This window comes from Leptodactylus fuscus, chromosome 3, assembly GCF_031893055.1.
Source record: "Leptodactylus fuscus isolate aLepFus1 chromosome 3, aLepFus1.hap2, whole genome shotgun sequence".
Taxonomy (NCBI): Eukaryota; Metazoa; Chordata; class Amphibia; order Anura; family Leptodactylidae; genus Leptodactylus; species Leptodactylus fuscus.
This window is the reverse complement of record NC_134267.1, coordinates 89,568,640-89,596,269: the sequence shown is the minus strand read 5'-3', so window position 1 is coordinate 89,596,269 and position 27,630 is coordinate 89,568,640. Positions and strand designations below refer to the sequence as shown.

The 27,630-nt window shown below is 42.1% G+C and overlaps 2 protein-coding genes across 2 annotated transcripts; one reads left to right on the top strand and one right to left on the bottom strand.

Annotated features, from left to right (window-relative positions):
- Nucleotides 1-154: 154 nt before the first annotated feature.
- On the bottom strand, nucleotides 155-13,400 carry MTFR2 (mitochondrial fission regulator 2). Its single transcript, XM_075267957.1, has 8 exons — nucleotides 13,317-13,400; nucleotides 11,312-11,410; nucleotides 9,840-9,944; nucleotides 8,702-8,826; nucleotides 6,135-6,364; nucleotides 5,679-6,015; nucleotides 1,151-1,340; nucleotides 155-271 (listed from the first exon to the last, which is right to left on the bottom strand). Exons 1-8 carry the CDS (start codon nucleotides 13,377-13,379, stop codon nucleotides 197-199), a joined length of 1,224 nt encoding a protein of 407 aa, XP_075124058.1. The 5' UTR covers nucleotides 13,380-13,400; the 3' UTR covers nucleotides 155-196.
- Nucleotides 13,401-15,338: 1,938 nt separating this feature from the next.
- Nucleotides 15,339-27,430, top strand: LOC142196644 (armadillo repeat-containing protein 1-like). The gene is made up of 7 exons (XM_075266622.1): nucleotides 15,339-15,437; nucleotides 17,052-17,213; nucleotides 18,546-18,637; nucleotides 20,721-20,898; nucleotides 22,779-22,895; nucleotides 26,335-26,406; nucleotides 27,207-27,430. The coding sequence occupies exons 2-7, from the start codon at nucleotides 17,064-17,066 to the stop codon at nucleotides 27,396-27,398; spliced, it is 801 nt and encodes a 266-aa protein (XP_075122723.1). The 5' UTR covers nucleotides 15,339-15,437; nucleotides 17,052-17,063; the 3' UTR covers nucleotides 27,399-27,430.
- The last annotated feature ends 200 nt before the right edge of the window (nucleotides 27,431-27,630 follow it).

Here is a 27,630-nt window from a genome sequence, read left to right as displayed (position 1 = left end):
TTGTGACAGGTCCTCTAAGTGATAAGAAAAAAATACAACTCTTACAACAGAACCAAGAGAATCTTACAGTAAGGTAAATTTTACAAGAATAGTCTTATAGCATAAATAGAGAATAAAGGAGCTGCCTCTTATATTGTGCCGTCTGTACAAATTGTCAGATTTTTACAATCTTTCAGTCAAAACAGCTTTGATCAAATCATACATGGACTTGCTTTCTTGTCATTTCTCGCTGTGTTCTTTTTCCTATAGGCTTTAGCAGGTGCCGCCCAAACTATAAATGAAGAACATAGGAAACATTAAAAATTAAAGCTCTTAATTTTCTTGTTTTATACCCAAACCAATGCCACCCACTGTCCCGACTCCTGCATCCTTGACTTTTCATTATTACAGTGGTCAGGAGAAACATCTTTCAACCGCTGTCCTCCAAGGCCTGACGTATTACAATAGTGGTAGCAGGGATCGGCAATCGGCCCTATTGCCTGCACACGAATGTAGAGCTTAAGAAACCTCCATTAGTATCTCTTTATGGGGAGCACTTATGGGGGTTGGGGCATTAAGGAGCACACTGAAGGGGAACCAATAGTTCATTATAACACATGGAAGCCACTAACCGGGCTTTATACTGTGTAGGGGACACGACCTCCAAAACATCCAACAACTCGGCAAATAGAACATCCTGTGTCCTACATTACCATTCTACACCTAGGGATAAGAAGCAAAGATCCTGTATGCATGAGATATTTTTACTAAATTTTGTTAGGACTAAAAAAAACCAAAAACAATATTTAGTCCTCTCCTTGTTCTTTGCTGTACATTAATTCCCCCCCACACACAATATAATGCCTCCTCACTAGTGAAATTAATCCCTCTATTCCAATTGATCAGCACGAAAGCTTAATATTCCTAATTTTTTTGGTCTAACTAAGGGTACATACTTGGGGGGATAGTACCCCTACTATAGATGATGAGTTATCTTCAGTAAATACCCTTCTAGGAGATGTAATGGTGCACTGGTCTAGGTTTTAAATTAAAGGGGATGTCCAGGCTTTTATTACTCTTAGTATTGGTTGTTATCATGATAAACAGCTGACCTCGTCATGTGGCCACTTTATAGCTATTTTTAATCACTTATGTAAATTTACATACTTACCATTGGTGTTTCCGGACTAGAGAATGGAGATTCCTCATAAGATCTATTTTCTTTATCCATTGAGTCCTCATTATGTCTGTGTGCAAACTTCTGCTTTAAGGCGTGGGCTATAATAGCAGCAGGGTCTGTGGGATCATTAAGAGAACGCCTCTTTTTGTCTTTTCTAGTTAAGGGTGTACCACCAGGGGATCTGTAGAAGAAAAACAAAAACATTAACAATTAAACATTTTTTGCAAAACCAAGCTCACATAGTGCAGTTTTGCGATGCTTGCAGTAAATGCTAAAGAAATTAAATGTATAAAAGAAGTATAAAGAAAATGCTCACATTATATGTAATAAAACATGAATAACTAGATCAAAATGTGATAGTACTGGGGATGGGAACCCTGAAATTGTGATAACTGAATGGCATGAGTACACAGAGATAACACTTGCAGAGTTAACAGTCACATTAAAATTGCAAAAACCCTCCTGAAAATGTAAAAATTTTTACTGCAGATTTTGAATTTATGGTTCAAGTAAATATAGCTGGCATATAACTCTGGTGCGCTAAGTAGATTTTAGGATGCATTGACATCTCGTAAATGCGCTTTGTCTGACAGATACGTTTTTAGAAACAAAACAACTGTAAAAAAAAATGTCAAAAAATTATTAACTATTAATTATTATTAAGTATTAACTGTTCATCCCTTTCCACTTTAAAGCTTAAAGGCAGGCTGAAATGCAAACAAAAGAGCTGTGAGAAAAACCATGGTGGAGACTAGAGATGAGCGAGTAGTATTCATTCGAATATTGAATCCTATTATAGTCTATGGGAAAAAACGGGAATGTTTTTCCGGTTTCCATGGAAACCAAAGTTCGACACCTTGGATCCTCCAAGTTCCGGAAGTAGCAGGATGAGGAGCACAAGGAGGTTTTTGCATTGAATTCAATGGATTTTTCCCGCGTGGTATTTCTTCTCATCTCTATTTTTTCCCCACAATGTTTTTCACAGAAAGTCCTCAGAGGTTTCCTCTGCAGACTTTCTGCTTCAATTATACCTATAGAGAAACTGTTGGGGTTTCCGTACGTATAATTGGCATGCTATGATTTCCAAAAACACAACAGTTTTGGAAATTGCAGCATTTCTGCTGTGTGTATTTTTCTGCAATGTGTGGATTGGATTCACTAGACTGTAAAAATGCCACTGCTTCAGCTGAAGCCAGCGTCCTTCACTTCCGAGTGCAGAGTGTCATCATCAGACATGCATAGTACAGTTAGTAGGAGATAAGCATCAGCTCATGAGTAAAGCTCATTAATGGGAAGCATCGCCCCTAAATCCCAATGACAGAAATCAACATCTCTAAAGCCGTGCTGAGAGCCCTACAAGGTTATGGGATTAGTTTACATCTTAATTTTGTGACTCCCTTTTAACAAAATTCAAAACTCTCCGGGAGAGGGAAGAGGAGAGATCGTGGAATAAATAAAAATTGTGGAGTCAGCATATTCTGAGACCTGTAAATTTTTATATTTCCATTTAGGGGGCTTTTGGGGAATGTATATTGTTTAACTGCTTTTTTCCCCCAAACTTTTCTGGGAGGTGAAACAGTGAAAAATGGTTTGACTATTTTTTCTTCCCCCACCACGGCATACACCGTATGGGAAAAATATTTTTACTGTTATTTTTGGATCTACTCACTAATACAATACATTGAAATGCTGATGCGTTGAAAACTTGCTACAACTCTATGACAGGCTGGCGTGGATTGTGCATCAGTTTGCAATCTTTTCTTTTTTACGCCCGAAAAACTAATGTGCTATAATAAATGGAGGGTATACCCATCTTGCCTCACCTCTTCTGTTCCTATTACTTGAATAGGAGCGGTGCTGCACGTCATGCCCGTTCACTAGCAGCTTTTAGTGTCTGGAGGCTGTCGGAACAGCTGATCTGTGCGGGGTTCGGATGTCAAACATTGACACATCACATACAGATGACCTATACAAGTCATCAGTATGAGAATTTGATCAGGAAAACCCCCTTTAATGAAGTAGGGCATTTTGGATGTTAATGTTTTGGGACCCTCCTGTGAAAAAACCTACAACTGAATTATTTTTCCCCATTTTGTTTTTATGGCATTCCTCTGCATTAAAAATGACAAGATATTTTTGTCCGGTGAAACATTACAATTACAGTAATATGATATTTATATTGGATTTATTAGGTTTTCCCTCTTACTAAATAAAACTCCCATTTTTCAATAACAAATGATTTGTCTTGGGTCAATAACTGATCTATAACTTTTTACTGTTTTGTTGATGGAGCTCTTTTTTTGTAGGGCAAGTTGTAGTTTTTGTTGGTACAAATATGTCTTTTGTATAACTTTTTGATCACGTTTTGCTATTTCTGGGGGAGGTGAGGTGAATAAAACACATTAATTTGAGCCATGCCATATTTTTATTTATATAGTGTTCAAATTATGATTTTTTTAACTAAATTATAAGGGTTTTATTTTTATACTTTCTTAATCCCCAGTGCAATGTACTGCAATATTTACATATTACATACATAGAATCTTTATATGCAAAACGGAAAGCCAGCCAAGAAGTCTCTAATTGGCCTCCTGCCTGCAATGGCAACTCCCAGGACATCACAATTTCGTTGCAGAGGATCCAAGGGTCTGAAAAGGGAGGGGGAAGGTCATGAGACTACTATACTATTACAGCTATGGTTAACGCTCAGCACTAAAGTAACAGTACGGCACAGAGTGGGAAGCAGTTAAACCAGCAACATTTCATCCCTTGCTGCTTTCAAGCTTTCATAACTTTTTAAAGTTTATTTCAATGTGGCTTTATGAGACCTTGTCTTTTGTGGGTAAATCATTATTTTCTTCCTGCACACTTGCTGAAGTGAAAGCTGTGAGTATGTGCAGCTCCACTTCATCCAGGGGCTACAGGCATGATTTTGGTCTGTGGTCATTTAAAGGGGTTGTCCCGTCACAAGGATCCTATCTATACTGCTTGTAAATGTGAATGTAAGACTTTTCCTAAATACATTGCTTCAGCAAAACTGCTTTGCTTGGCCACTATCTCACTTTATTCATTTTTTTGTGGCCACAGCCCTGACCTGAGTCAAGTGATGTGTATGCCTGCTCTCAGGGGGGAGGGAGGAGGGGCTAAGTACACGGGAGCGAGCCTGGAGGGGGGGGGGTAGTTTACCCTTTGGGGGACAGGTGAAGCCAGCAACATCGCTATGCTTCTGCCCTGCATGAAGCCAGCAGCGGCAGAAGCGATGCTACTATTCCGGGGCAGGGGGGCGGAGGAGCGGAATAACAGCATCGCTACTGCCGCTGCTGGCTTCATGCAGGGCAGAAGCATAGCGATGTTGCTGGCTTCACCTGTGCCGGCATCTAACTCCCCGGCATCTGCTGTAATAGGCGGATGCTGGGGACTGTTAGACGCCGGCACAGGCACATCGCTATGCTTCTGCCCTGCATGAAGACAGCAGCGGCAGAAGCGATGCTGTTCCGCTCCGGGGTCACATATGCAAAGCCAAGCGGCGAGATGTCGCAGGCCCTGCGTGCAAGCTCATACACCAGTCTAGCCTTCACAATGCTAATACAGACCCGCAGGGTGTCGGGTCTGTATTCGCATTGTGAAGGGTAGACTGGTGTATGAGCGCGCACGCAGGGCCGGCGGCATCTCGCCGCTTGGCTTTGCATATGTGACCCCGCCCACCAATGACGAGACAAAGGCGGAAGACAGAAGATTTTAGAGGAACGAAAACGGGTAAGTATGCGACGTGGGACAACCCCTTTAAGGGACTGCCCCTCTGCAGTTTCACTGAACGTCTCCTGCTTGGGGTCAATTGTTAGGCAACTTGCTCAAAACCCAAGCAGGAAATGCTCAAGAGGAGTTAAAGGGGTGATTCGCTTTCTAAAACCGATGGCCTATCCTTAGGGTCCGACACCTGGGAACCCCACAGATCAGATGTTCCAGGAACAGCACAGTTCTTGATAATGTTTATAAGCCAGAACCCACGCTGCTCATTTACTGTACAATGTGTAGGGGTGGATTTAGGTACTGCAGTTGTACCATAGACTTCAATGGGTGGAATTACACTTTATGAAATACAACAAAAGGCTAGTTTCTATCATGATTCCCACAATAATAGGTGGGAGGTTCAGATTACATATATAATAATAAAAAAAAGGGTATGGCATTGTTGGAGAGGTTGTCTAGGCAAAGAAAAAATATTTTTAAAATGTGCCTGTAAGGGAAAATAAATAAATAAATTATACTGTCTGGCCCTGCCCTGTGTTCTCAAAGTGAAACTACTCGCCAACTGTGACATCCTGGATCCCTTCTGCTGAAGCTGATGATTGGCCTCAGCAGTCACATGCGATGGGGGCCTCTGCCAGAAGACAACAAACAGACCAGGAGGACCAGACGGCGCTGGGTGGCAAAGATTTTGTTCACCGCCCCTGGCCAATCTATATAATAATTTTTCTGCCTGGGCAGCCCCTTTAACTATTGAAGCATATTAACTTACCTTTCAACTGCACGAAGCTTGATGGAATTTATGCCTTTTAAAACGTCCATCATACTGGGAATCTTATCCACACTGCTTTTCTCTGACACATCACTCTCCATTGGTTTGCCTTTCTGAGAAGCCTTACGTTCCTTTATAAGATCAATTGCAGATTTTGCAGGATTCAATTTAGTAGATGGGACTGGAAGTGGTGGAGGAGGAGGTGGTGGTGGTGGTGGTGGCGGAGCGGCTACTGGTGTTGTACATTGGAAGAACTGTGCAGAAAGGGGTGTAGAAGCCAATGATGGAGGTGGGAGAGCATTACTTGGGCTTCCAAATGAGCACATGGATTCTGTATCTGAAAAGCATAGAGAGTGCAGACATACTAAAACATAAATATGGAGCTAAGTTTTATCTGTTCAAACAATAAACCGATTAACAAAACAATACCAAGAAACAAATATATAATGGACTTACAGGACTGCACGACTTTTGACTCTTGCATGGCGACAATAGCAGCAATCTGAGCTCGCAGTTGCACCAGCTCATCTTCTAAAGCTGCTATTTTCTGAATGGCATGATCATTAGCAGGAAGGAGCCTGTTCTCAGACACTCTATTCCCCGACATCATTGTCAGAAATGCTGAGTCCGTGTTAGGAGGTCCCAATAAGGCTTCTCCCATGGAATTATTTGATGGAAGATCATGTCTAATAAAGGAAGTTATTGTCAATACAGCACCATAAAAAGAGAAAAATACATCACCAATTGCCATTAACATTATATGGCAATAATTCTATTATACTATGCTGTAACACCTACTAAAGTGCAGCCTTTGGGAATCTGGTCACTTAGTCCACTAGTTCCTTAAGATTTTATGACATGCAAATGTGTTTTGGAGTGGTCTTCTCTTCCTGTTTGTGTTAGCATGTTATCAAATCAGGTGACCACTAACACTAGCATTCAGGTCTGTCATTTTGGTCATGACATGAGGACCCAAAAAATGGAGAGTCTGCTTAAAAAGCGGTTACCTGTAGACCCCACAGACTATAATGGGATCCACTATTATACTGAAGCCGACGGAGAGAAAAGTCCTCCTTGCAGGACTTTTTACTACCGCTGATTTGAGGCAGAATCTATGAAGACTTCAACGCAGATGTTAATCCAGCCTTATGGGCATGCACTTTCATGCTGTAAGCTCACCCCGTACTTCCACTTTGCTCTGTGCATAGCACTTTATCCTGTACAAGACTTTTCCTAAATACATTGCTTCAGCAAAACTGCTTTGTTTGTCCACTATCTCACTTTATTCAATTCTTTGTGGCCACAGCCCAGACTTAGCTGCTCATGAGTCAAGTGATGTATCTGCCTGCTCTGAGGGGGGAGGGAGGAGGGGCTAAGTGCAGGGAGCGAGCCTGTGTTTCTAGCTATTCCTGTGTCTACACCACGTGACCTAGCTTCCTGTTAGCAGATAGAGGAGAGGAGCTGCTATCATTTCTTCTGTTCTCCCAGCTATCAGGCTAGCTAATACAATTGTGTTCATTATGGCAGAGACAGGCAGTCTCTGTATGTAACACAGAATGGAGTTGCTGCTGCCTGTACTTCATAGTCCAATATGGGTGGGCGGAGCTACACATGAATTTGGGGGCGGGGCTAAACGGCAGGTTGCATGTGAAACCCCGCCCACCAAATGATGCAAGAAACCAGGAAGAAAGAAGATTTTACAGGAGTAAAAACTGATGAGTATGCGAGCTGGGAATACCCCTTTAATAGGCCTTATTAGGTAAGATGTGCTCCCAGCTTAGCAATGCAAGCAGTGTACATCTCATGTCTTGTATGCTCTGCTTGAGCAGCCGTTTGAAGGGCCTTACTGCTGTGCAAGATGTAAACACATTTGGAAGCCCAGATCATGGATCTAAATAAGCAAATTGTAAGACAGAGAGCCATTGATAACTTGAAAAGGAGTTTGTTGCAGGAACTCACTGGGGTAAGTGCAGATGGGAGTTGTAGCAAAGAGGTGTAGGAACAGGAGGCAGATAGCTGGGTGACAGAAAGCTGCAGGGATCCAGAGGCAGGACCAGTGATGGAGGGGAGGGTTAGTCTTCAACTGACGCACCCCAATAACTTTGCTAATGTAGTAGATGAGGGGGGTGCAAGTATAGGGGTAACACTGCTACAGCAAAACGTCCTTTGCCCAACAGGGGAATTTCTGTTATTAAGGAAACCGACAGAGCAATCTGTACAAATGCCGGGATCGTCTCATGGCGTTTTGCCTTACTGGTGCTCGGGGTCCACACATTGATTGCTGACCTCTTCTGTGCCTTATCCACTAGCTATGTGCCAGAACTATGTTACAACTTTATACCCAATCATGTTATGTTAATTGTACTAATCACTTCTTCTCTTAGTCTTTGCAATGTATAACCACACCTACAATGCATTTAAACTTATCCTGATTTCATTAAACAGAATCCATTAGGGCTAGTTCACATGGGGGCAATGAGTTAGATTTTGACAGCAGATTTCACCTCAAAATCTGCCTCCATACAATGGTGGTCTATGGAGACCGCCAGCTTTTGTTTTTCTGCTAGCAGTTTTTCGCTGCTAGCAGAAAAAAAAAAACGACATGACCTTTCTTCAGGCAGATTCCGCCTGAGGAAAGCAATAGTAGTGAACGGGAGGCGAAAAACGTGTCGCATTTTTGTCGCTTTTTTGCAAAAAAAAATGCAACGCGTTTTTTTAATGGTCCATTCACTTTAGGGGAGGGGAAAACCGCCTGGCGTTTTCTGAAGCAGTTTTTACCAAAAACTGCGCCAGAAAACGCTCAAAAAAACGCTTCCTAATTAGGAAGCGTTTTTTTTTTTTCTGGACCAAAATAAGCCAGGCGGTTTTTACATGTGAACTAGCCCTTATACACACTATATAGTTGTGTATGATTTTCTGAGCTGGCAATTTAGATTTCAGTACAGTGATACTTAAGAGTGGATGGTGCTCACAATTTTTTTCCTATATAATCGTAACAAAAGTAATCAAATGTGATTATTTACCTGAAGCGGGTGTAAGTTGTAACATTGTTATTTAACAAACATGAAGTATCTGCCAAAGAGGGGATGTCCGGTCTCTTGACAGCTTCATATTGTTTACATTCGAATGCTCCAGTTTCTAACACTTTCTGCACGAGAAAATTAAGAGAGATTAAACAGAAGAGACTAAAATGGTTTTATTCAAACAAACTGCATACAAGCCCAACTATAAAGTTATTTAAGTCAAGCATACTTAAATTTATACATTTTCTATGGGATTATTGTACTTGGCTACCTCTGGCAGTTCCAAAGCGAATAAAGTGTGTGCAGCAAGTCCCTACATTAATCTGGGAGAACAAGAGACCCCCACATTCTCTTGATCATGGAGGTTTTATGAGTCGGAGGTAACTTGTTGTAACTGGAATTCCTTTTTAAAGACCTTGTCTCCACATGGATGCAGATGTGATGCATATGTATATGAGGATATATCCTTAAGACTCCAAAGCAGATTGTAAAACAAATGGTGGAAAGTCAAGGGAGTATTTCACTCAGTGAATAACAGTTATTTTTGTTTGCACAGTCCTTGAGGGGTGACTGTCAATTACTAGAAAGTGCGGAGATATAAATGCATAAAATAAAAACTATACTGAATGCAACAAAACTACTGTATATATCATTCTGCTCAGCACCCTGTGCTTTGTATCATGCTGCCTGCAGATTCACTGCATTTTGTGTGTGTTAGGTTCTTGTTAAGGCTTCATGGTGATAGGAATGGCTGACCAGACATTCACTCAGTCAGCATGCAGAAGTAGTAGTGGTCCAGACTAGAGATGAGCGAGTACTGTTCGGATCAGCCGATCCGAACAGCACGCACCATAGAAATGAATGTATGCACCTGGTACTTCCACTTTGATGGAGGCCGGCCGCTCAACCCCCCGCGTGCCGGCTACGTCCATTCATTTCTATGCGAGCGTGCTGTTCGGATCGGCTGATCCGAACAGTACTCGCTCATCTCTAGTCCAGACCATAGGTCTTTAATCTGAAAGGGTTCCCTGTAGGGCACCAGGACATTAGAAAATAAATAGGAAATTGCCTGTATTTCTAGGAAATTATCGAATAGATGCACATGATGTATAGACCTTTATTATTTATTAGCACAAACCTGGAAATGAGGTCTCGGGCATTCCTCCAATGGCAGCAATGTTCCAATAATTCGAACCACACTACGAGTCCAGCCATAGTTTTTGCGCTCTAAAACTTGTAAACACTAGATAGAAACATAAAACATTTGCATAAACTAATTAATTTCTCATCCTCTGTATTCCTAAAACCATAACTTTATTTTTCTTTCTACTGAGCTTGTTTTTTGCAAAACAAATTGTACTTCTTAATGGAGGTTTTAAAGCGTAACAAAGCCTTTGGCCAACTTTTGATTTCTGGCAGTTTTTTTTTGTCACTAATAACATTTGTAATCTACTTTAGTAATACATTTTGGATCATTTTTGTGTGTGTTTTCACCCTTTCCCTTGCTTCTGTATAGAGAGCAGTTTCTGCCTCTCACTGAATGTTAGGGTGCATTCACAAAGAGGAAAATGGTGAGGAATTTGGTGTGGAATTTCATCACTGAAAAAAAAGCCTCCCATTGACTTCAATGGGTTCCTTTTTCTGCTTTTCTTTCCAACTTTCGAGCGGAAGGCAACAAACGGTCTGGGTCAAGCAACAGACCCTTCAAGATATGGTGAAATGCACCATGGTTGGGGAAGACCAGAGGTGGGTGGCGACTATGGCAGAAGGAGATGTCCTCTTGAGAAATGGGATATGGGTCACCTGTAATATGTACAGTATCTCTGACTGCGCAGGGGAGCTCCCGCATAGCAGCAGATATATAGCTGTGACTAGCTGATGAGTCGATCTATAGACTCCATGTATAAAACATGGAGGGGCTAGGTGGTGGGTTGGCTCGTCACTGGAGGACAAGGTGGGGGGGGGCGGCGGCTAACTCAAAGTGTCAGTCTACCAGACCACAGAGAGGTGCCGTACCCAACTAATGCACAGAGATGTATCTCAGGTGCGGTGTCCCTCAGGACAGGCTGGAAGAAGTCCTGTGGAAGCTGTAGGCAACTGCTGAGAGGAGGAGGAAAAAAAAAAAAAGCAAAAACATACAGAGGAAAAAAACAAAACAAACAAAAATAACACAACTTATTCCATGGACGGTGCAGAAACCCCAGCCGAGCTTATACCGCATCCACAGCATAGGACAGGGAAGAAAACACCTCCCCATGGCCACTCAGAGGAGCTAGAAGCCTGGGAGGCGGGCCTAGGCACACTTTATGACAATCCAGTGGCATTCTGTTTCCGGAAAAGGAACGTCACCAATACTGCTCCCCCCTCCCCCATCATACTGATCTGTCTTCTGGGCACAAAGCACCACTTTCTTCGTTTCTGCCGGCACCTGCGCAATACAGCCAGTGATCCTAGCTGTATTGCGCAATATATATCTCTTTGCCCTGAAAACTCCCTTTAAATTTTTCTTTACTCCACTTGTAAAAGGTAATGCTATTAGATTATAAAATATGTTTAATTCTCTAGATAACTGAATAAAAAATGAAAACTACATAAAATTTATTGCAATACCTGTATATCAATTCCTTCAAACAGCATAAGAGGAAGGTGGTTTGCTATAGCACGAACAAGACTACATCTGCGGTTAAACCGTTCCCATACTGGCACAAGCTAATAATAAAATAAAAAAATAAACACAAATCATTTGTGAGTCAAAGGCAAACAATTTTAAGATAATCTTAGTCTATAAGGCTAAAGATACATGAGACAGGTCCATAGCAAACATCCCATAACCAGAGGTTGCAGAAGAGACCGATATGGAAGGGCCAAGGGAGATGCAGTGGCAGAGGAGTGGCTATATTTCACTGTGTTATTCAATGTATTCCTAATGAAACTCAGAACAAGGTTCTCATAGGAATACACTGAAAGCCCAAGTTCCAGAGTGACCAGCGGCAGCTTGCAAGCAGTTCAGGTGGGGCAGTGCATGTCATGATTTGTACAGAACTAGTAACTGTAATGCTCACACCATCACATTGATCCACCAATGTAGAAAAGAGTAGGAACAAAAAAAAAAAAAAACCTGCTACTTTAAACAAGCTGAGACCAATCTTTACTACTTGGTATGGGGTAAGAGGTGGACAGTTTAGGGTGCCTGACTGGGGTTTAGAAGATCCTGGGTGAGGTCAATGCACAGCAGACATCCTGAGACAAGTACCGTATATCCAAGTGATAAAGTATAGTGTCAGATACACTGTATTGGGCTGTCTATGCCACAGTCTCATATAACAGACTGCTGTGCATTTATTCACTCAGGGGCTTACTACACCCTGCCGATGCCTCCCAGGGTATTAGTGAACACAGCTTGGGTACATTTACACTGCCAGTTTAGAAGAAGATTTTAAAGCATTTTCAGTCCCATAATTTGCTACAAAACACCCCCCGCATCTGCTTCCTCTTGTTTTCTATGGGAGGCTGTGAGTATCACTTATTTTGAGTATGCAGAAAAATAAAGAATCATCCTCCCTTATCTTAGCCACGGCGGGTGCCTTGTCTGTCTTGTCTTTCCCCCGCTTTGTGTTTCGTTTGTATTTTGTGTTCCTTGCTCCCTTCCCTTTTTCCTTCTTCATTTTGTTTCCTGTTTTGCATTCTTTTTGGTATTCCTTTAATTTTGATGTGTTTATTTTTCAGCCTTGTTTGGGCCTTACAGTCAATTCACGGGCATAAAGCCCTCCTTGTTGTACTGTGTTTTTGTTATTGAAAAAGTTTAATAAAAATTTGATTACACCTAAAACCACAGTGGCCACATACCGATATACTGCAATAAATTCCACAGGCAAAATACTATTTAAAATTAGTATTTTAACCCAAAAATGCAGTGTGAACATAGCTATTGGGGCAGGGACATTCAGGAGTTGAAGTGAAGCTGCAGTTTTTACTGTTATTGCCTCATGAATTTAGAATACCAGGCCATTACCATTTTACCACAACTATGACAGTTGCTGAGAAAATGGTGACTTGACTACTCTGCATGAATCTACCCTAAAAGAAGGTTTACATGGGCTAGTGGCTGAGGAGGGGGGAGATATATAGCATTAGAAACTCTTGAGTTCCTTCATCCCATCACTATTCATGCACCGAAAACAGTTTTAGTAATGATTCCCAGCATCAGGAGTGTAGCTAAAGGGGATTCAGCAGTAGCAGTCGCTATTGGGCCCTGGATCCTGTGAGGTCTCCAAAGGTCCTTCTGCAAGCTAAGTAATAATACCACTAAGCTACATAGCAGAAGGAAAGTAGGGACCCCATTACAGATTTTTGTCTCGGTCCTAGGTGGTGAGTGCTTCCAGAAGAGCACAGAACTTCACAATAAAGCGGTAACGTATTCAGTAACATTACACTACATACAGGCCCACTTTCAGATGGGAAGGGGGTAATACATTTTTTTTTAATGGAGTGATTCTGTAATGTTTTCTTTTGATATACACAGATATGTGAGCTGTTACATGGATATGAATGACAAGTGCGTGCGCCTATCACCTCATATCCCACCCTCAGCTACAACCAATACATCTGTACTAACCTGTTCAGCTGGTACACCCAAATATTCTAATAGTTGTCTAATAAGCTCCAGAAGCAGAGACATTGCTGCACCTTGTAGATGATCAGTACCGCTACAAGGATGGATTCCTTCACACCCTACACATGCTCCGTGTCTGAAAAACAACAATAAAAAGTTATTTAGGAAGGTGCTGCCATCCTCTATTGCCCCCTGGTATCAGCCAGTGTAGACGTCATCTACTGCTCCCTGGTATCAGCCAGTGTAGACGTCATCTATTACTCCCTGTTATCAGCCAGTGTACAGGTCATCTATTACTCCCTGTTATCAGCCAGTGTACAGGTCATCTATTGCCCCCTGTCATCATCCAGTGTAGACGTCATCTATTTCCCCCTGTTATCAGCCATTGTAGACATCATCTAGTGTTCTGTTTTATCAGCCATCTATTGCTCCTTGTTAAAGGGAGATTAAAGGGATCCTATCTTTAAAACCCTTTTTTTCTAACTAACACGTCGGAATAGCCTTAGGGCTAGTTCACACGGAGGGCGGTGGGGCGGGTTTTGGCACAGAGAGTGACCATTGTGAGGGGGCGGATTATGATGTGGATTACGCACCATAATCCACCCCCTCTGTGCCCGTGTGAACGGGCCCTTAAGAAAGGCTATTTGTCTCATACCTTTAGATGTCTTCTCCACACCGCCGTTTGCCTAAAATCCCGGTTTTTGTCAGTATGTAAATGAGTTCTTTCACAGCACTGGGGGCGGGCCCCACCGCTCAAACAGCACTGGGAGCAGCCACAATGCTGCGAGAGAACTCTCCAGCGCCACCTCCATCTTTGTCTGGAACGAGTTCTTCACTGCGCCTTCTAACTTCTAGGCTTCGGGCAAGCCAACTGCGCATGCCCGCCAGCCACGAGAAAATGGCCACTTACAATACTATGTAAGCAGGCATTTTTCTTGTGGCTGCGAGCATGCATAGTCGGCTTTGCCATAGGCCTAGAAGTTACAAGCCACTGCCGGAAGAAAACGTGGTGAAGACCTCGTTCCAGATGAAGATGGATGTGGCACTGGAGAGTTCTCTTGCAGCATTGGGGCCGCCCCCAGTGCTGTTTGAGTGCTGGGGCCCGCCCCCAGTGCTGCGAAAAAAACTCGTTTACATACTGACAAAAAACAGGATTTTAGGCAAACGGCGGTGCGGAGAGGACAACGAAAGGTAGGAGAAGAATAGTCTTTCTTGTCAGTATGTAAATGAGTTCTCTCGCAGCATTAGGGCCGCTCCCCGTGTGGTTTGAGTGCTGGGGCCTGCCCCCAGTGCTGCAAAAAAAAAAACAACTCATTTACATACTGACAAAAAACGGGATTTTAGGCAAATGGCGGTGTGTAACTGTTTGGATACTAGGTTTAGTGCTCCTTTAACAGATTATTTATAGCATGATGTCAATGTAGATGTCATCTATTGCTCCCTGTTATCAGCCACTGTAGTCTATCAGTCAGTGACAATGCTAGCTATTACTCTCAGTTATCAGTCACTAACAGAGCTCAGCAGGATGTTTGTCCCATGACGTCTATCCAAACCTTACCCCCTCCCCAGACAGCACTGCAGAGCGCCACAGGCTGGTCTAGTGTATACGGAATAAGGTGACAGTCCGGCACGTACCCCATGATGAAAGACCCTGCACCCAAATCACCTGTATACGGGACATTACATGCAGCGGTCTATAGGCAGCGCACATGTATGTGCTGTATAAAGATCACATGAGCAGAGTGCGCTATACATTACACACGGAGTGCAAGAATCACTCACAGTCCCGAGCTCTTCGTGTACCGTTGTGGTACCGTTCTAGAGTGTCCGCCGCGTCCGTACCAGTGCCAGTACTCGGTGCTCTGCCCTCAGCCTCGGAGGTGAAGCGATACAAGGAAAGCACACAAGAGTTATTCAAACGCAGCGCCGCGAGATCAAGTTCTGCACTACGATTGGACAGTTCGGTTTGGTCAGGGCACGTGACAGATTCGTGAACCAATCAGTTTCAGGAGACACTGTGGGCTGGGCAAGGTAACGGCTGAGTCCCTGAGGCAGGAGAAGAGTCCTGTCTGCTGCTCCGGTGTGTGTAGGGACCAGAGTGACGCGTCCATCACAGTGAGTCCGGTGACATAGAGGTATATGCCTGCCTGTCTGTATGTACCGTATACATATATGTATGTATGTACCGTATGCATCTACATGGTGACAGTGTGCTAGACAGCTTGTATTATATGAGTTCAGTCTACTTGTGACATGTGATGGGTGGGCTTGTATTGTACACAGATATCACACGGCCCATTAGGGGACATACTAAAAAGAATGAACATTGTTACCAATGGGGAAAGATGTACAATAAAGATTTAATGAGCTTTCTGGGTTTAAGAGAACTGGAATGAACAGGATATATCTGTAGTCTATAGTAGAATAAATAGATATTCCATAGAAACAGATATGTAAGATACACCAGGAATGAACAGGTTATATCTGTAGTCTATAGTGGAATGAGCACATATTCCATAGAAACAGATGTATAATCAGGGTCGGACTGGGGTGTGTAGGGCCCACCAGTGGAATTGTTTTTAGGGGCCCACCGCCAGGACCCCTGTAGATGAGTTGTACAGAGACAGGATGGCTAAAGGTAATATCAGGAGCAATGCTGCTCACCTGCCATACGATGTGTACCACTGTATCTAAACCCACTGCTACACCCTGTATGGCAAGAGAGCAGCGTGGCTCCTAGAATTGTCACCATTACCTGTAGCCGCACTGTAATGAAAAAGTGCTGTATGAAAAGTCATTTACACATGGAAGAAAGAAGAAATTTCTCAGGAATGGCAGCCCAGATCAAAATAATAAAGGTAACAGAAGAATATCCTTTCTTAAGGTTATTCCGACATGTGTAAAAAAAAAAAAAAAAAGGGAATTCTAATGATAGAATCCCTTTAAATAAAATATTAAATGGTACCATAATAAAGTACAATTTGTCCCATAAATATTAAGCCCTCATAGGTCTTTTTCAATGGAAAAATAAAAAAGTTAAAGGGATCCTATCATTCAGATGGCATTTTTTGTGCCTAACATGTCGGAATAGCCTTAATAAAGGCTATTCATCTCCTACCTTTAGATGTCTTCTCCGCACTGCCGTTCCATAGAAATACCGGTTTTTGCCGGTATGCAAATGAGTTCTCTCGCAGCACTGGGGGTGGGCCCCAGCATACAAATAGCACTGGGGGTGTCCCCATTGCTGCCAGAGAACTCTCCAGCGCCACTTCTATCTTCTTCAGGAACGTTGTCTTCCTGTGTCTTCTTCCGGTGGAGGCCGTGAAATTTGTAGGCCTCGGGCAGAGCCTACTGCGCATGCCCATCGCCACAAGAGAAATGGACGCTTACACAGTAAGGCACATTTTGACAGAAATGCTGCTGATTTTTACAGTGGATTCCCCAGTGCAAATCTGTGACAATGTACAATAGAATTACATGTAAATAGGATTTTAAACAAATTCTATGCAGAAGTAGCAGAAATATGAATATACTGTGGATTTGTACATGCACAGAATTAATGTGTAGAAAACTCATAGGTTCTGCCCTTTCAGCACAAATGTGGATTTTGCCATGGAACAACTACTGGTCCGTAGCGATATCTGTGCCAGGAATAGCCTACCGCATGTATTGTCATCCATTTATCACACATCTGCTCGTTGTCTTCTGATTTTTTATTTCCTCTCCTCTGATTTGCAGTTTCAATCCAAAATGGATGCTGTGTCTGTTGTCACCCATCTGAGGAACCTGGCGTCTGATCCACTGAACAGAGCAAGTATTGTGAGGGATAGGAGTTGTCTGGCGGGTCTCATCCTTTTCTTTAGTCATGAGGACCCCCATGTGGTTGAAGCTGCGCTTCAGGTGAGTATTTTAGTACACACAGGCTTGATCACTAATTAGCGTATTTCTTATTAAAGGGATATTCCCACAAGCATAATCAGAATTAGCTTTGTACACCATTAAAAGAAATTTTTGCAAGTATAAACTATTAAAATATTTGTAAAGATTTTTTCTAATCATCTAATGGTTACAATTTTTTTATGATAGGTTGCCAATGGATACGAACATGAGTGCAGGAACTTTCTATGGTCTGGGACTTTTCAGAAACGCAGCCATGATACCTTTATTGTGGCCAGGTTATCTGACATGGACAATGAATGTGCAAGAAGATAATTTGGTTGCAACAAGGAAATCATGGCTAGGTTTCAGGGTATAGAAAGTTCTTGCATTCATGGTCATATCTATTGCCAATTGTTCAAGACAAAAGACTCTCACGAGTGAGAAAATCTTCAAAGAGCATCTGTCACCAGGAATAAGCAAATCAAACTAAATATATTGTCTCATTAATTAATTAACCTTATTATGCAAATGAGCAGTTTGGATTACCGAAGGCTTCACCGGTGCTCCAGGCTGCTCACATCTCTGCATTTTGATTGGCCTCCTGGCTGCAGTACATGGAGTTATGACTGGGTCAGGCAGAGATGCTGAAGTCTTGCCTGGCCCCGTACTCTTGCGGTCGTGGCAGTAGTTTACTCACGGCACAATTTTAAATATGCACATATCTACCACTTATCAGAGTACTAAATAGTTTTGTGGGTTCACGTGGCAGAATTTGTGCAAGCTGAAAAATTCAGCTTCAGGAATGTGAAACTGAATTTTTCTGCTTGACCAAAATTCTATCGCAGAATTTGCAAATTCTGCACCAGCCAGGCTGAATTCTTCTTACTCCCATTCACTTCAATGATCTTGATCAAGCGAGGTACTTATTTTTTCTGCTTACTGAAAAAAAAAACAGCTAGAGAGAAAAAAATCAACATCTGCCTCCAATGGAAATGAGTGGGAGGCAGATTTCTAGAGGAATTTGGAGCGGATTTTGATGTAGAATATGCCCCAAATTCAGCTCCAAATACAGCTGGGTGACCATAATCTAATTCCAACATACCTATGGTAACAGAGCACTGAAGCTGTACGGTATAACACTAGATTTCAGAGCCTTTATTGGCTTTCAGTACCTTGGCGGTGGATACATTATGTAGTATACAAAATAACTTTAGTTACACTTGTAAGCTTGAGTCTTGAAGCAGATTTGTTGTGTTACTGAATTGCATTGTCTGAAAGGTTCCAAAGTGGAAACTATATGCAAGAGAAATTTATTTCAAAACTGTCATCTTTCATCCAATATTTCTTTCACAGACAGTTCACTACTTATGTGACAATTCCAATCACTGTGAAATAATGAGACATGAGCTTGGTATGATGGTGAGTCTGGAGAACATAAGGAACAGGTAAACTGAATTCCCATATTTCTTATTTATTTTCCAAATAATTAATTTTTGTAAAGAGTAATATAGCATTTGTTTTAAGGTCTGTTAGGCATCATAGAATTGCTCTGTTTATGGCTTTATATGTCATGTTTAATAAAAAAAAATAAAAATCAATATCCCCATGAAACTTGCTGTACTGCAGGGGTGCCCAATATGTCGATCGCGATCTACTGGTAGATCGCAAAGGACGTATAGGTCGATCGCGGGATGCAGGGATCCCCGGTGTCTGCTTGTTCACAGTGCAGGCTGAGAGTCATCTCCGGACACTGGCAGGCGGGGCTGCTGCAGCCCCAGCCTGCCAGTGTCCAGAGATAACTCTCAGCCTGCGCTGTGAAGAAGCAGACAGCGGGGATCCCTGGGCAGCTACAGAACTCCGCTGTCTCCTGCTGTCACGATCCGCCTGGCCCCGCCCATGACACTGCCCCGCCCACAGACACGCCCACCCATAGGCCCGGCCCCGACCCGCCCTGGTAGATCTTCTGACTCTGTCAGCTAAAAAGTAGCTCACACGCTGAAAAAGTGTGAGCACCCCTGCTGTACTGCATTTATACCTCATTGAGGAGTATTGTGCCACTGATAACCATCATATGAGAGATCCATCATAGTGCTGTGGCTTCTTTTTATAATAGAACTGAATTCACAGATATTACCACAGCTTAATTCTATTGTGGACCCTGTCCGTTGTGGCAGATCCCCCTCTGATAAGCAGAAATAGTTCTACAGTTGAATGATTTCCTGAGTATAGTTCTAATCATTCTATGTGTAAAATAGAAATGATAAAATTGCATTTATGATGTGCAACAATAGGTATAACATCAGCAGGTTCTTGTATTAAAATGAAAATACATATAGCAACAACAAAAAGCCATGAACAAATATTATTTATAACCTGTTATCAAGAAACGTATCAAAAAATGCTGCAACCGTTATGGCCTGGTTCACATCTGCGTTCGGTATTCCGTTCAGGGTTTCCACATGGGGACCCCCAAATGGAATACCGAACGCATTGGCAAGCAGTGACCTTATGAAAGCATACGGACCCCGCAGACTATAATGGGTTCGGTGTCTGCACAGAACACATGGAGAGAAAAGTAGTTCATGAAGTACTTTCCCTCCGCATGACTCATGCGGACACCGTGCAGAATACACATGGACCCCATTATAGTCTGCAGGGTCCGTATGCTTTCATAAGCTCACCGCTTGCCAATGCGTTCGGTATTCTGTTCACGGGGTCCCCATACGGACTCCCAAAACGGAATACTGAACGCAGATGTGAACCAAACCTAACTGTAGATAGCATGAAAACAAAAAAAAAACACTCCCTAGGAAAACCTAACCTTACAAGAAGAGAGATAATTTCTGTCATTCATGCCTAAGGTTCCCAGAGCATCGGAGTTAAGAATTTACATGTTACACGTAGAATGATTGGAAATATTCTCATTTAAAAGCGCTTTTGAATAGTACAGGTTAAAATATAAAGCTTTGTAACCCTATTAAAGAAATATGTATTCTTCACTCTTCAGGCTGAGTTACGATATATTATAGAGCAATTTTTTTAAAAAAACAAATGCCATATATATTGAATTAAAAAAAGGGATATAACTTGCTTTTTTTTTTGCTTTTTTTAAACTGTCGACAGTCTCTAAACGTAGGCTTCAATGCAGATGCGAGCCCAGCCTAAGTCTACAAAATGCCAGAAAAATTTTAAACAAGGGGGCCACACGGTGGCTCAGTGGTTAGCACTGCAGCCTTGCAGCGCTGGGGTCCTGGTGTTCAAATCCTGCCAAGGGCAAAAAACCATCTGCTAGGAGTTTGTATGTTCTCCCCGTGTTTGCATGGATTTCCATCCCATATTCCAAAAAAGACATACTGATAGGGAAAAATGTACATTGTGAGCTCTATGTGGGGCTCACAATCTACATTAAAAAAAAATAAATTAAACAAAATTCTTAATATTTGCTAGTCAGCATTTTTATATTGATCTTTCGCAAGATGAGAAGAAAGTTTCCCTATGATGTATGTATTACTTTTTCTATTTATTTAGTGATACAAGTAATCATATCAAACTACTTGCCCAGCGGATTTATATGTTGCTAAGTGCGCCAAGTCACTTGCATACACCAGAAACAAAGAACACACAAAACAACCTGCAGTTCTTCATTTCAAGTGCAAACAAAAGAGCAAAAACCATAACTCTCCATATCCATGGTCTAGATGATCTGGTAAGGATAATGTGATTGATCTGGTAATTCTCAAAATGACTTAATCTGATCATAGTAGTTTGTAATGAAGCACTTTGAGGTAAGTGAAGCTAATCTCCTCACCAGCTCTGACATGTCTTTTGTACATTATATTTGCAGTAAAAATTAGACATGTTAGCTGTAATACTGCTGGTCCTAAAGAGATTGAATCCAGCATTAGCTACTGTCATATTAGTACTGTTTCTAAGACTTCCTATAGCTTCTTGTGTTTAGTCTACCCTTTCACGTATGTTCTGCTGTAATATATGAACCACTGTAAAAAGCTTTCCACCCTCTCACCAACAAAGACACAAATCAGAAATAAAACTTTTAATTGTGCTCCCCAGATATTCATCTTTGATCTTGGTTTCCTTTGAAAGCTCGAGCTCTTATATTCTGTTTACAGCAGTCAATATGTTCTGGTATATTGCATATAACATTGGCCGTGAAGGGATTGAAGTTCTTTATCAATTTTTAGCCAATGTATTTTTTTTTTCTGATGATATACTTAAATTATTTGAATAAGTTTAATTCCCAGATTTTTTTCCCCTCTCATTCCGATGTCTTGCTCTGGTCCTTGCTGTTGCTGTTACTTTTCATAGGTGCAATGGTGACGTGGCGTATACCATGGAGGTCAGTGATTGCAATTAATGTAATGTATACAGGTACATCATTACTGTAAGACCAGAGCATGGCATTGGTAGCAGCAAGAAAGAAATTTGTTTTATTACTTAAAGGGATTCTACCACTAATTCGCTTTTTTTTGTGCTTTAGACGTCGGAATAGCCTTTAGAAAGGCTATTCATCACTTACATTTAGACGTGGTCTCCGCGGCGCCATTCCTTAGAAATACCGGTTTTAACCGGCATGCAAATGAGTTCTCCGCAGCAATGGGGGCGGGCCCCAGCTCTCAAACGGCGATGGGGGTGCCCCCACTGCTGCCAGAGAGCTCTCTCCAGCAACGCCTCCATCTTCAGCTGCAACCCCCCCTCTTCTGTCTTCTGTGTCGGTCCAACCTCCGACGCCTGCGCAGTATGCTCCTGTATTGAACTACAAGAACAAGAGCGGCCTCCCAAAAATGGCCGCCGGCCGCAGTACGCTCCTGTATTGAACTACAAATGGCCGGCGGCCATTTTAGGGAGTTGCAGCTGAAGATGGAGGCATCACTGGAGAGAGCTCTTGGGCAGCAGTGGGGACGCCCCCATCGCCGTTTGAGCGCTGTGGCCCGCCCCCATTGTTGCGGAGAACTCATTTGCATACCGGTTAAAACTGGTATTTCTAAGGAACGGCGCGGCGGAGACCACGTCTAAAGGTAAGAGACGAATAGCCTTTCTAAAGGCTATTCCAACGTCTAAAGCATAAAAAAAAAAAAAAAAAAAAAAAAAAAAAGCGATTTAGTGGTAGAATCCCTTTAAAGAAAAAAAAAAAATCACAAAAGCTCTTTAAGGCTAAGGCCCCACATTGTAGAAACGCAGCTTTTTTTGTTGCAGATTTTGATGCATTTTTAAAGCCAAGGACAGCTAAAAGAGGAATGGGAAATATATAGGATATACCTCTCCTTTCTACTAAATGTACTCCTGGCTTTGGCTCAAAAAACTGCAACAAAAAAAGCTGCGTTTCCACAACATGGGGCTTCAGCCTAAAGAGGTTTTAGAGTGGAATAAAAAAACATTAGAAATAAAAAAAACAAAAAAAAAACAAGGCCAATGGTTGGGTATTTAAATGGAGCCACTTTACTTCTAACCCACGCCTTCCCAGCTTTCCTGGAAAACCACTAAAAGTAGAAAGCTGAAACAGATTCCAAATAATGCTGAACAATTTACTTTCTGATCATTCTTACTGGAGTACTACTTAATTTACAGGAAAGAAAATCCCTCTGTGAAGAGGCATTATTGAAGGTGAAAGGTGTCATCAGCTTTACGTTTCAGATGCCTATCAGGAGGTGCACTGTAAGAGTAAAGCCAGACCTGGCAACAGAGGTAGGACCTAGGAAAACATAGCTTATTTTCTGAGAAAGCATTGCTAAATACTGTACTATGTAATTTAGTTATGAGTATGAGCTCATGAACCTCACTGGAGAAGGGTGCACATACATGAGAGTTTTTAGATGGGGCTCTGCAGTTGGAGTTCCAACTTCAGTGCTATAACAAGGGCTTGGTGATTAATTGACTTAATTTTATTCCTTCACCCTGAGACTTTCAGATCATTCATTTTTTTAATAGAATTATTAAATTCCATGTTTTCTGACTTCTGCCGTAAGGTCCTGTGCACACAGTGGAACCTGCTGCTGATTTTGCCCTGATTTTTCAACTGTTTTTCAATGGTAGTCAGAGATTGCAGCAGGATGCTGAAAAAACATAAGCGTCCTGCTCAATCTTGCAACGGATTTCAGATTCTCCGTTCATTAGTCCAATCACTTGTGAGGCAGAAAAAGAAGAAGAATCAGAGGCGGATGTTTGCTTCAAATTCCTCTTCATTTTCCGCCATGTGAACATAAACACATAAAGTAGTGTTATAGTCTGTTGTATAAGCATTGTAATAATAGCGGGTTCAGGCCTGAAAAAATGAAGTCTCTTTAGTAAGTCTGCCTAAAAAAAAAAACCAGGGTCAGGGGACAATCGTACACATCAGGGAGAGTGTGTGCCTACATAGGCAGTACGGAGACTTACAAGTCATTCCTGCTCCGCTAGGGATTCTGGGTAAAAAATATGCAAATCTATTCTCCAGGATGTAATTAGGAGAACAGTGCCTCTGTATGCCCTCTAGAGTTAAAAAGTCTACTATCATTATGCGGATTTAATTGCCAAATTAGTATTTCTATTCCAAAAGGAACAGATTCCAAGCTATGGACAGCACTGTTTCGGCCTATTGGGCCTCCTCAGCATAGCGCCTTGCCATGTGCCTGCTCTCTCCTCTAGTTGGAGCTCCCTGGGCCATTGGCATCAGGCTTCTACTTCCCAGGTCTGTAAGGCTCTCACTGAGCCTCCATCTACCTTCTAAGTTTCTCCAGGTCAATTCTGGGCCTCTGCCGGTTTGGGTTGTACGTTTCTGCAAGCGGCTGAGCGCTAAGAGTTTGCATGGCAGTGTTATTCCCACGCTCTGGGACTGTTTTAGGACATCCCATGGTGCTGTGTTCCCCAGGGAAATAAGCGAGAAAATGGGATTTTTGTACTCACCGTAAATTCCTTTTCTCGTTGTATTCAGTGGGGAACACAGATCCTGCTCGTTTTTCAGGTTTTTTTTTTTCTGCCCGAGCTGTGTTGGTTCCTTTTCGGATTCAGGACATGTTGGAGGTTGTTGGTTCCTGGTTCCATATTCTTTTGTGTCTCTCTCCTACTGATACAATACAAATTGAATTTATGCACAGTGCTGTGGCAGGGTATCACCTGGAGGTGGAGCCAACAGCAGGCAGCACTTTTCTCTCCATATGTTTCATGTGGAAACCACACGGACCTCATTATAGTCTATGGGGTCCATGTATTGTTTTTTTTTTATATAGGTAACTGATTTTTAATCCATATAGGTTTCCATTAGGGGTGCCCCAAGTGGACTTCCTGAACGGAATCCTGAACGCTGATGTGAACCGGACCTCTTTAGGCTATCCCTGGTACAAAAAAGTTGTATATATAAGTCTATATGGGCATAAACTGCTGCTTGGGCACACAGCAGGACTGAGAATGGAAGATTTTGGAGTACAGATTTAGAGGGACTTTCTGGACACCATGTTGTTTTTGCAGAGCCCTGTAGGGTCCAGTAAATTAGAATTCCTCTAGAAGTGGCCCTATTTTGTAGGGGCAATTTTAGGGTCTATGCAAATGTGACAGGGCGTTCAAAATCTATATCTGTGCTCTTTCACATCTGCATCCTGCTGTGTGCCCACATGTATGACACTGTTATACCCAGCATAATGTACTTAATAATGTAATATGTGGGTATAAACTGCTGTTTTGGCACAGAACAGGAGGAGTGCTATTTTGGTTTTTGCAAAGCCATTGTATTGCCAGAAAAGTGGAATCTAACATGTGACCCCCGCCTATGCAATAACAAAAAAAAAATAAAAAATTGATAGTTACACTGTTAGGGAAGACGCTGTGCATTGCCAGATCCATTGCACAATAGGCAGTTGCCAGACTGTGTTAATTTATGTTTAATTGAGGTTTATTGAAAGATCATTTTCAGTTCCAGAATATAAATATAAAAAAAAATACATTATGAATCTGGCCCTCTAGAGTCTCCAAAACCTAGTCCTGGGGAATGGGTATGGTGAGTGCTGAAATCAGCTGTGCTCATGAGACCTACGCCAAGGCGCCATAATCTAAACAAAGAAAGTGGGAGGGTAAGCTAAAGCAAAGGAGATTGAGGAGGAGGAAGGTGAGAGGAAAATAACTTACCATGACCTCAGTTAAAGGGGCTCTATCATTGGGAAAAATCATTTTTAACTGATCACATCCTTGCATGGCCTTTAGAAAGGCTATTCCACACCTACCTTTTGTATGTAAATTGCCTCAGTAGATTTAGAATAAGTCCATTTTTATTCATATGCTAATTAGCTTCTCAGTGCACCCCGGAAGTCTCTTCATGCACTGTCTTCTGTATATACAGCACAGGCTGCTGCTGCTGAGCTTCTCCTCCTCCCTGCTCTCATACATAGCACACAGCATAGAGATGAGAGCTGGCTGACAACTTCCTGTGCTGGCTGGAAGCTAATTAGCATATGAATAATAACGGACTTATTCAAACACTACTGAGGCGATTTACATATAAAAGGTAGGTGTGAAATAGTCTTTCTAAAGGCTATGCAAGGATGTGATTAGTTAAAAATGACTTTTGCCAATGATAGAGCCCCTTTAAGAGGAGAGATAATCGCTATAGCAGCCCAGGAGTCCCTACAAATGGACGCTAATAGGACAATAGGTTAAGAAACTCATTGGATTCCTAGAAAAGAATCATTGATATTTATAATCTGCTCCATGTGTTCTCTTCAGGTTCCTATTTTGAAAGAAAAACCAGTGCTGCATGTAGCACTATTCTTACCAGAGATGTAAGGGGGTGCAGAAGATGCAGTCACACCGGGGTCCAGGAGCCTTAGGGGGCCCATATGCACTGGCATCAGTATTGAGATTACGGCTCATGATCGAAGGAGACCCATAAATTACCCTAACCACACTATGGTTGATTAAACTCCTTAGCACCTGTAACCATCACTATCAAGAATTCACTTTAGGGATGAGGTAGAGGGCCCCGGACAAAAGATTGCACTGGGCCCAGACAAAAGACTTTAGTTACGCCACTGATTCTTACCTATCAAAAATGAAAGACTCACCGATGGAGGCTCCAAACAGAGCCTACGCCATGCAATGCTGGTCTAATTTCTATGTACAATGCATACATGGATTACTTTTATGTTATTGTTTACAGTGTTTAACATCCGCAGTCGCAGAAACAAGAGTTCTGAAGGCACAGCAGGTGATGAATGAATATGGAAAAGAGGTATGCACTGTCAGAAACTTACTTTAAACTAAGGCGATACTTCAGGAATCTGAAACCTTTAGACCTAAATACTGTTTTTCACTTATTTCATTGGATGGACGCCGTACCATAGGTATAGACATGGACACTAGGAGGCTGACATTAGAATATTAAAAGAAGTTGACTCCGCCTCCAGGCTATACCTTCTTCTCAGGCACTGTGCTAGTCAATGTTAACCTAGTGTCCATAGGAGGCAGACACAACCTCAATTCTAGTGGCTTACATCGTATGGTTGTATTTTTTTTCAGCATGTGCACTACACTAGTGAGGGCGGGTTCACACCAGCGCCTGATCTCCGTTTACCAGGTTTCCATTTTCTGTCAGCAGAAGACGGAAACCCGGCACTTGGTGAGCGCCCATGAGCGTCTTCTGCTCTCCACGGCGAAACCGTTTTTTGTTTTTTTTTTTAAACTGGACACAAAGTCTTGCATATCCGACTTTGTGTCCGGTTAAACAAACCTGGTTTCGCCACGGAGAGCAGAAGATGCTCACGAGCGGACACTTTGCAAACCCATTCAAATGAACGGGTTTGAAAACTGCCTGCCAATTTCCGTCTCCTGTCCAGTTTCTCGGGCAGGAAACGGAAACCTGTAAAATGGAGAGCGGACGCTGGTGTGAACCCACTCTAACAACGGAAGCAGCATTGCTAAAACAATGTATTTAGGAAAACTCTTGAATTTACATAAGGTAGCAGTATAGATAGAATCCTGCAGATGACAATACTCCTTTTAACTTTTGTCGTCTGTGCTCCATTTACATAGGTCTATGTTCCACTGGCATGTAAAGAAAATAAAGAGGAAAAGGACAAGTGCTTGCCAGACTATTTGCCAGAAGAAGAAAGTCCTCAGAAAGATCTAGAAAAAGCTTTAACCCTTCCAGGATCAAAGGATGAAAGCCGTGGAAGTTGGCTAAATGCAGCTGCTAGTTTTCTTAGTAAAACATTCTACTGGTGACCTGCATGAAATGTTCAGCAATGCATTTTTCCCGAGTCTCACATACTTTATAGTTTTATATGTATTTTACCTACTTTGAACAGAAACACTAGACGTTTCCGAGTCTTTACCTGATCAGGTGTGTTACACACCATACTATTTTTATTGATAGATGATATTTGGAAATTTGCAGGATTCCATTACTAGACAATACACGTTAGGTTTCTCAAAAGCCAGTCAAATCGTGTACAGT

Excerpts from the sequence above, each read along its gene's own strand:
- MTFR2 (XM_075267957.1), bottom strand. The coding sequence starts at position 13,379 with ATGTCTCTGCTTCTGGAGCTTATTAGACAACTATTAGAATATTTGGGT. Across the intron at positions 9,945-11,311 it reads TTGAAGGAATTGATATACAG|TGTTTACAAGTTTTAGAGCG; the intron begins GTATTGCAATAA and ends GTTTCTATCTAG. Across the intron at positions 8,827-9,839 it reads GCCCGAGACCTCATTTCCAG|AAAGTGTTAGAAACTGGAGC; the intron begins GTTTGTGCTAAT and ends TTTCTCGTGCAG.
- LOC142196644 (XM_075266622.1), top strand. The coding sequence starts at position 17,064 with ATGGATGCTGTGTCTGTTGTCACCCATCTGAGGAACCTGGCGTCTGAT. Across the intron at positions 17,214-18,545 it reads TGGTTGAAGCTGCGCTTCAG|ACAGTTCACTACTTATGTGA; the intron begins GTGAGTATTTTA and ends TTTCTTTCACAG. Across the intron at positions 22,896-26,334 it reads AGCCAGACCTGGCAACAGAG|TGTTTAACATCCGCAGTCGC; the intron begins GTAGGACCTAGG and ends TATTGTTTACAG.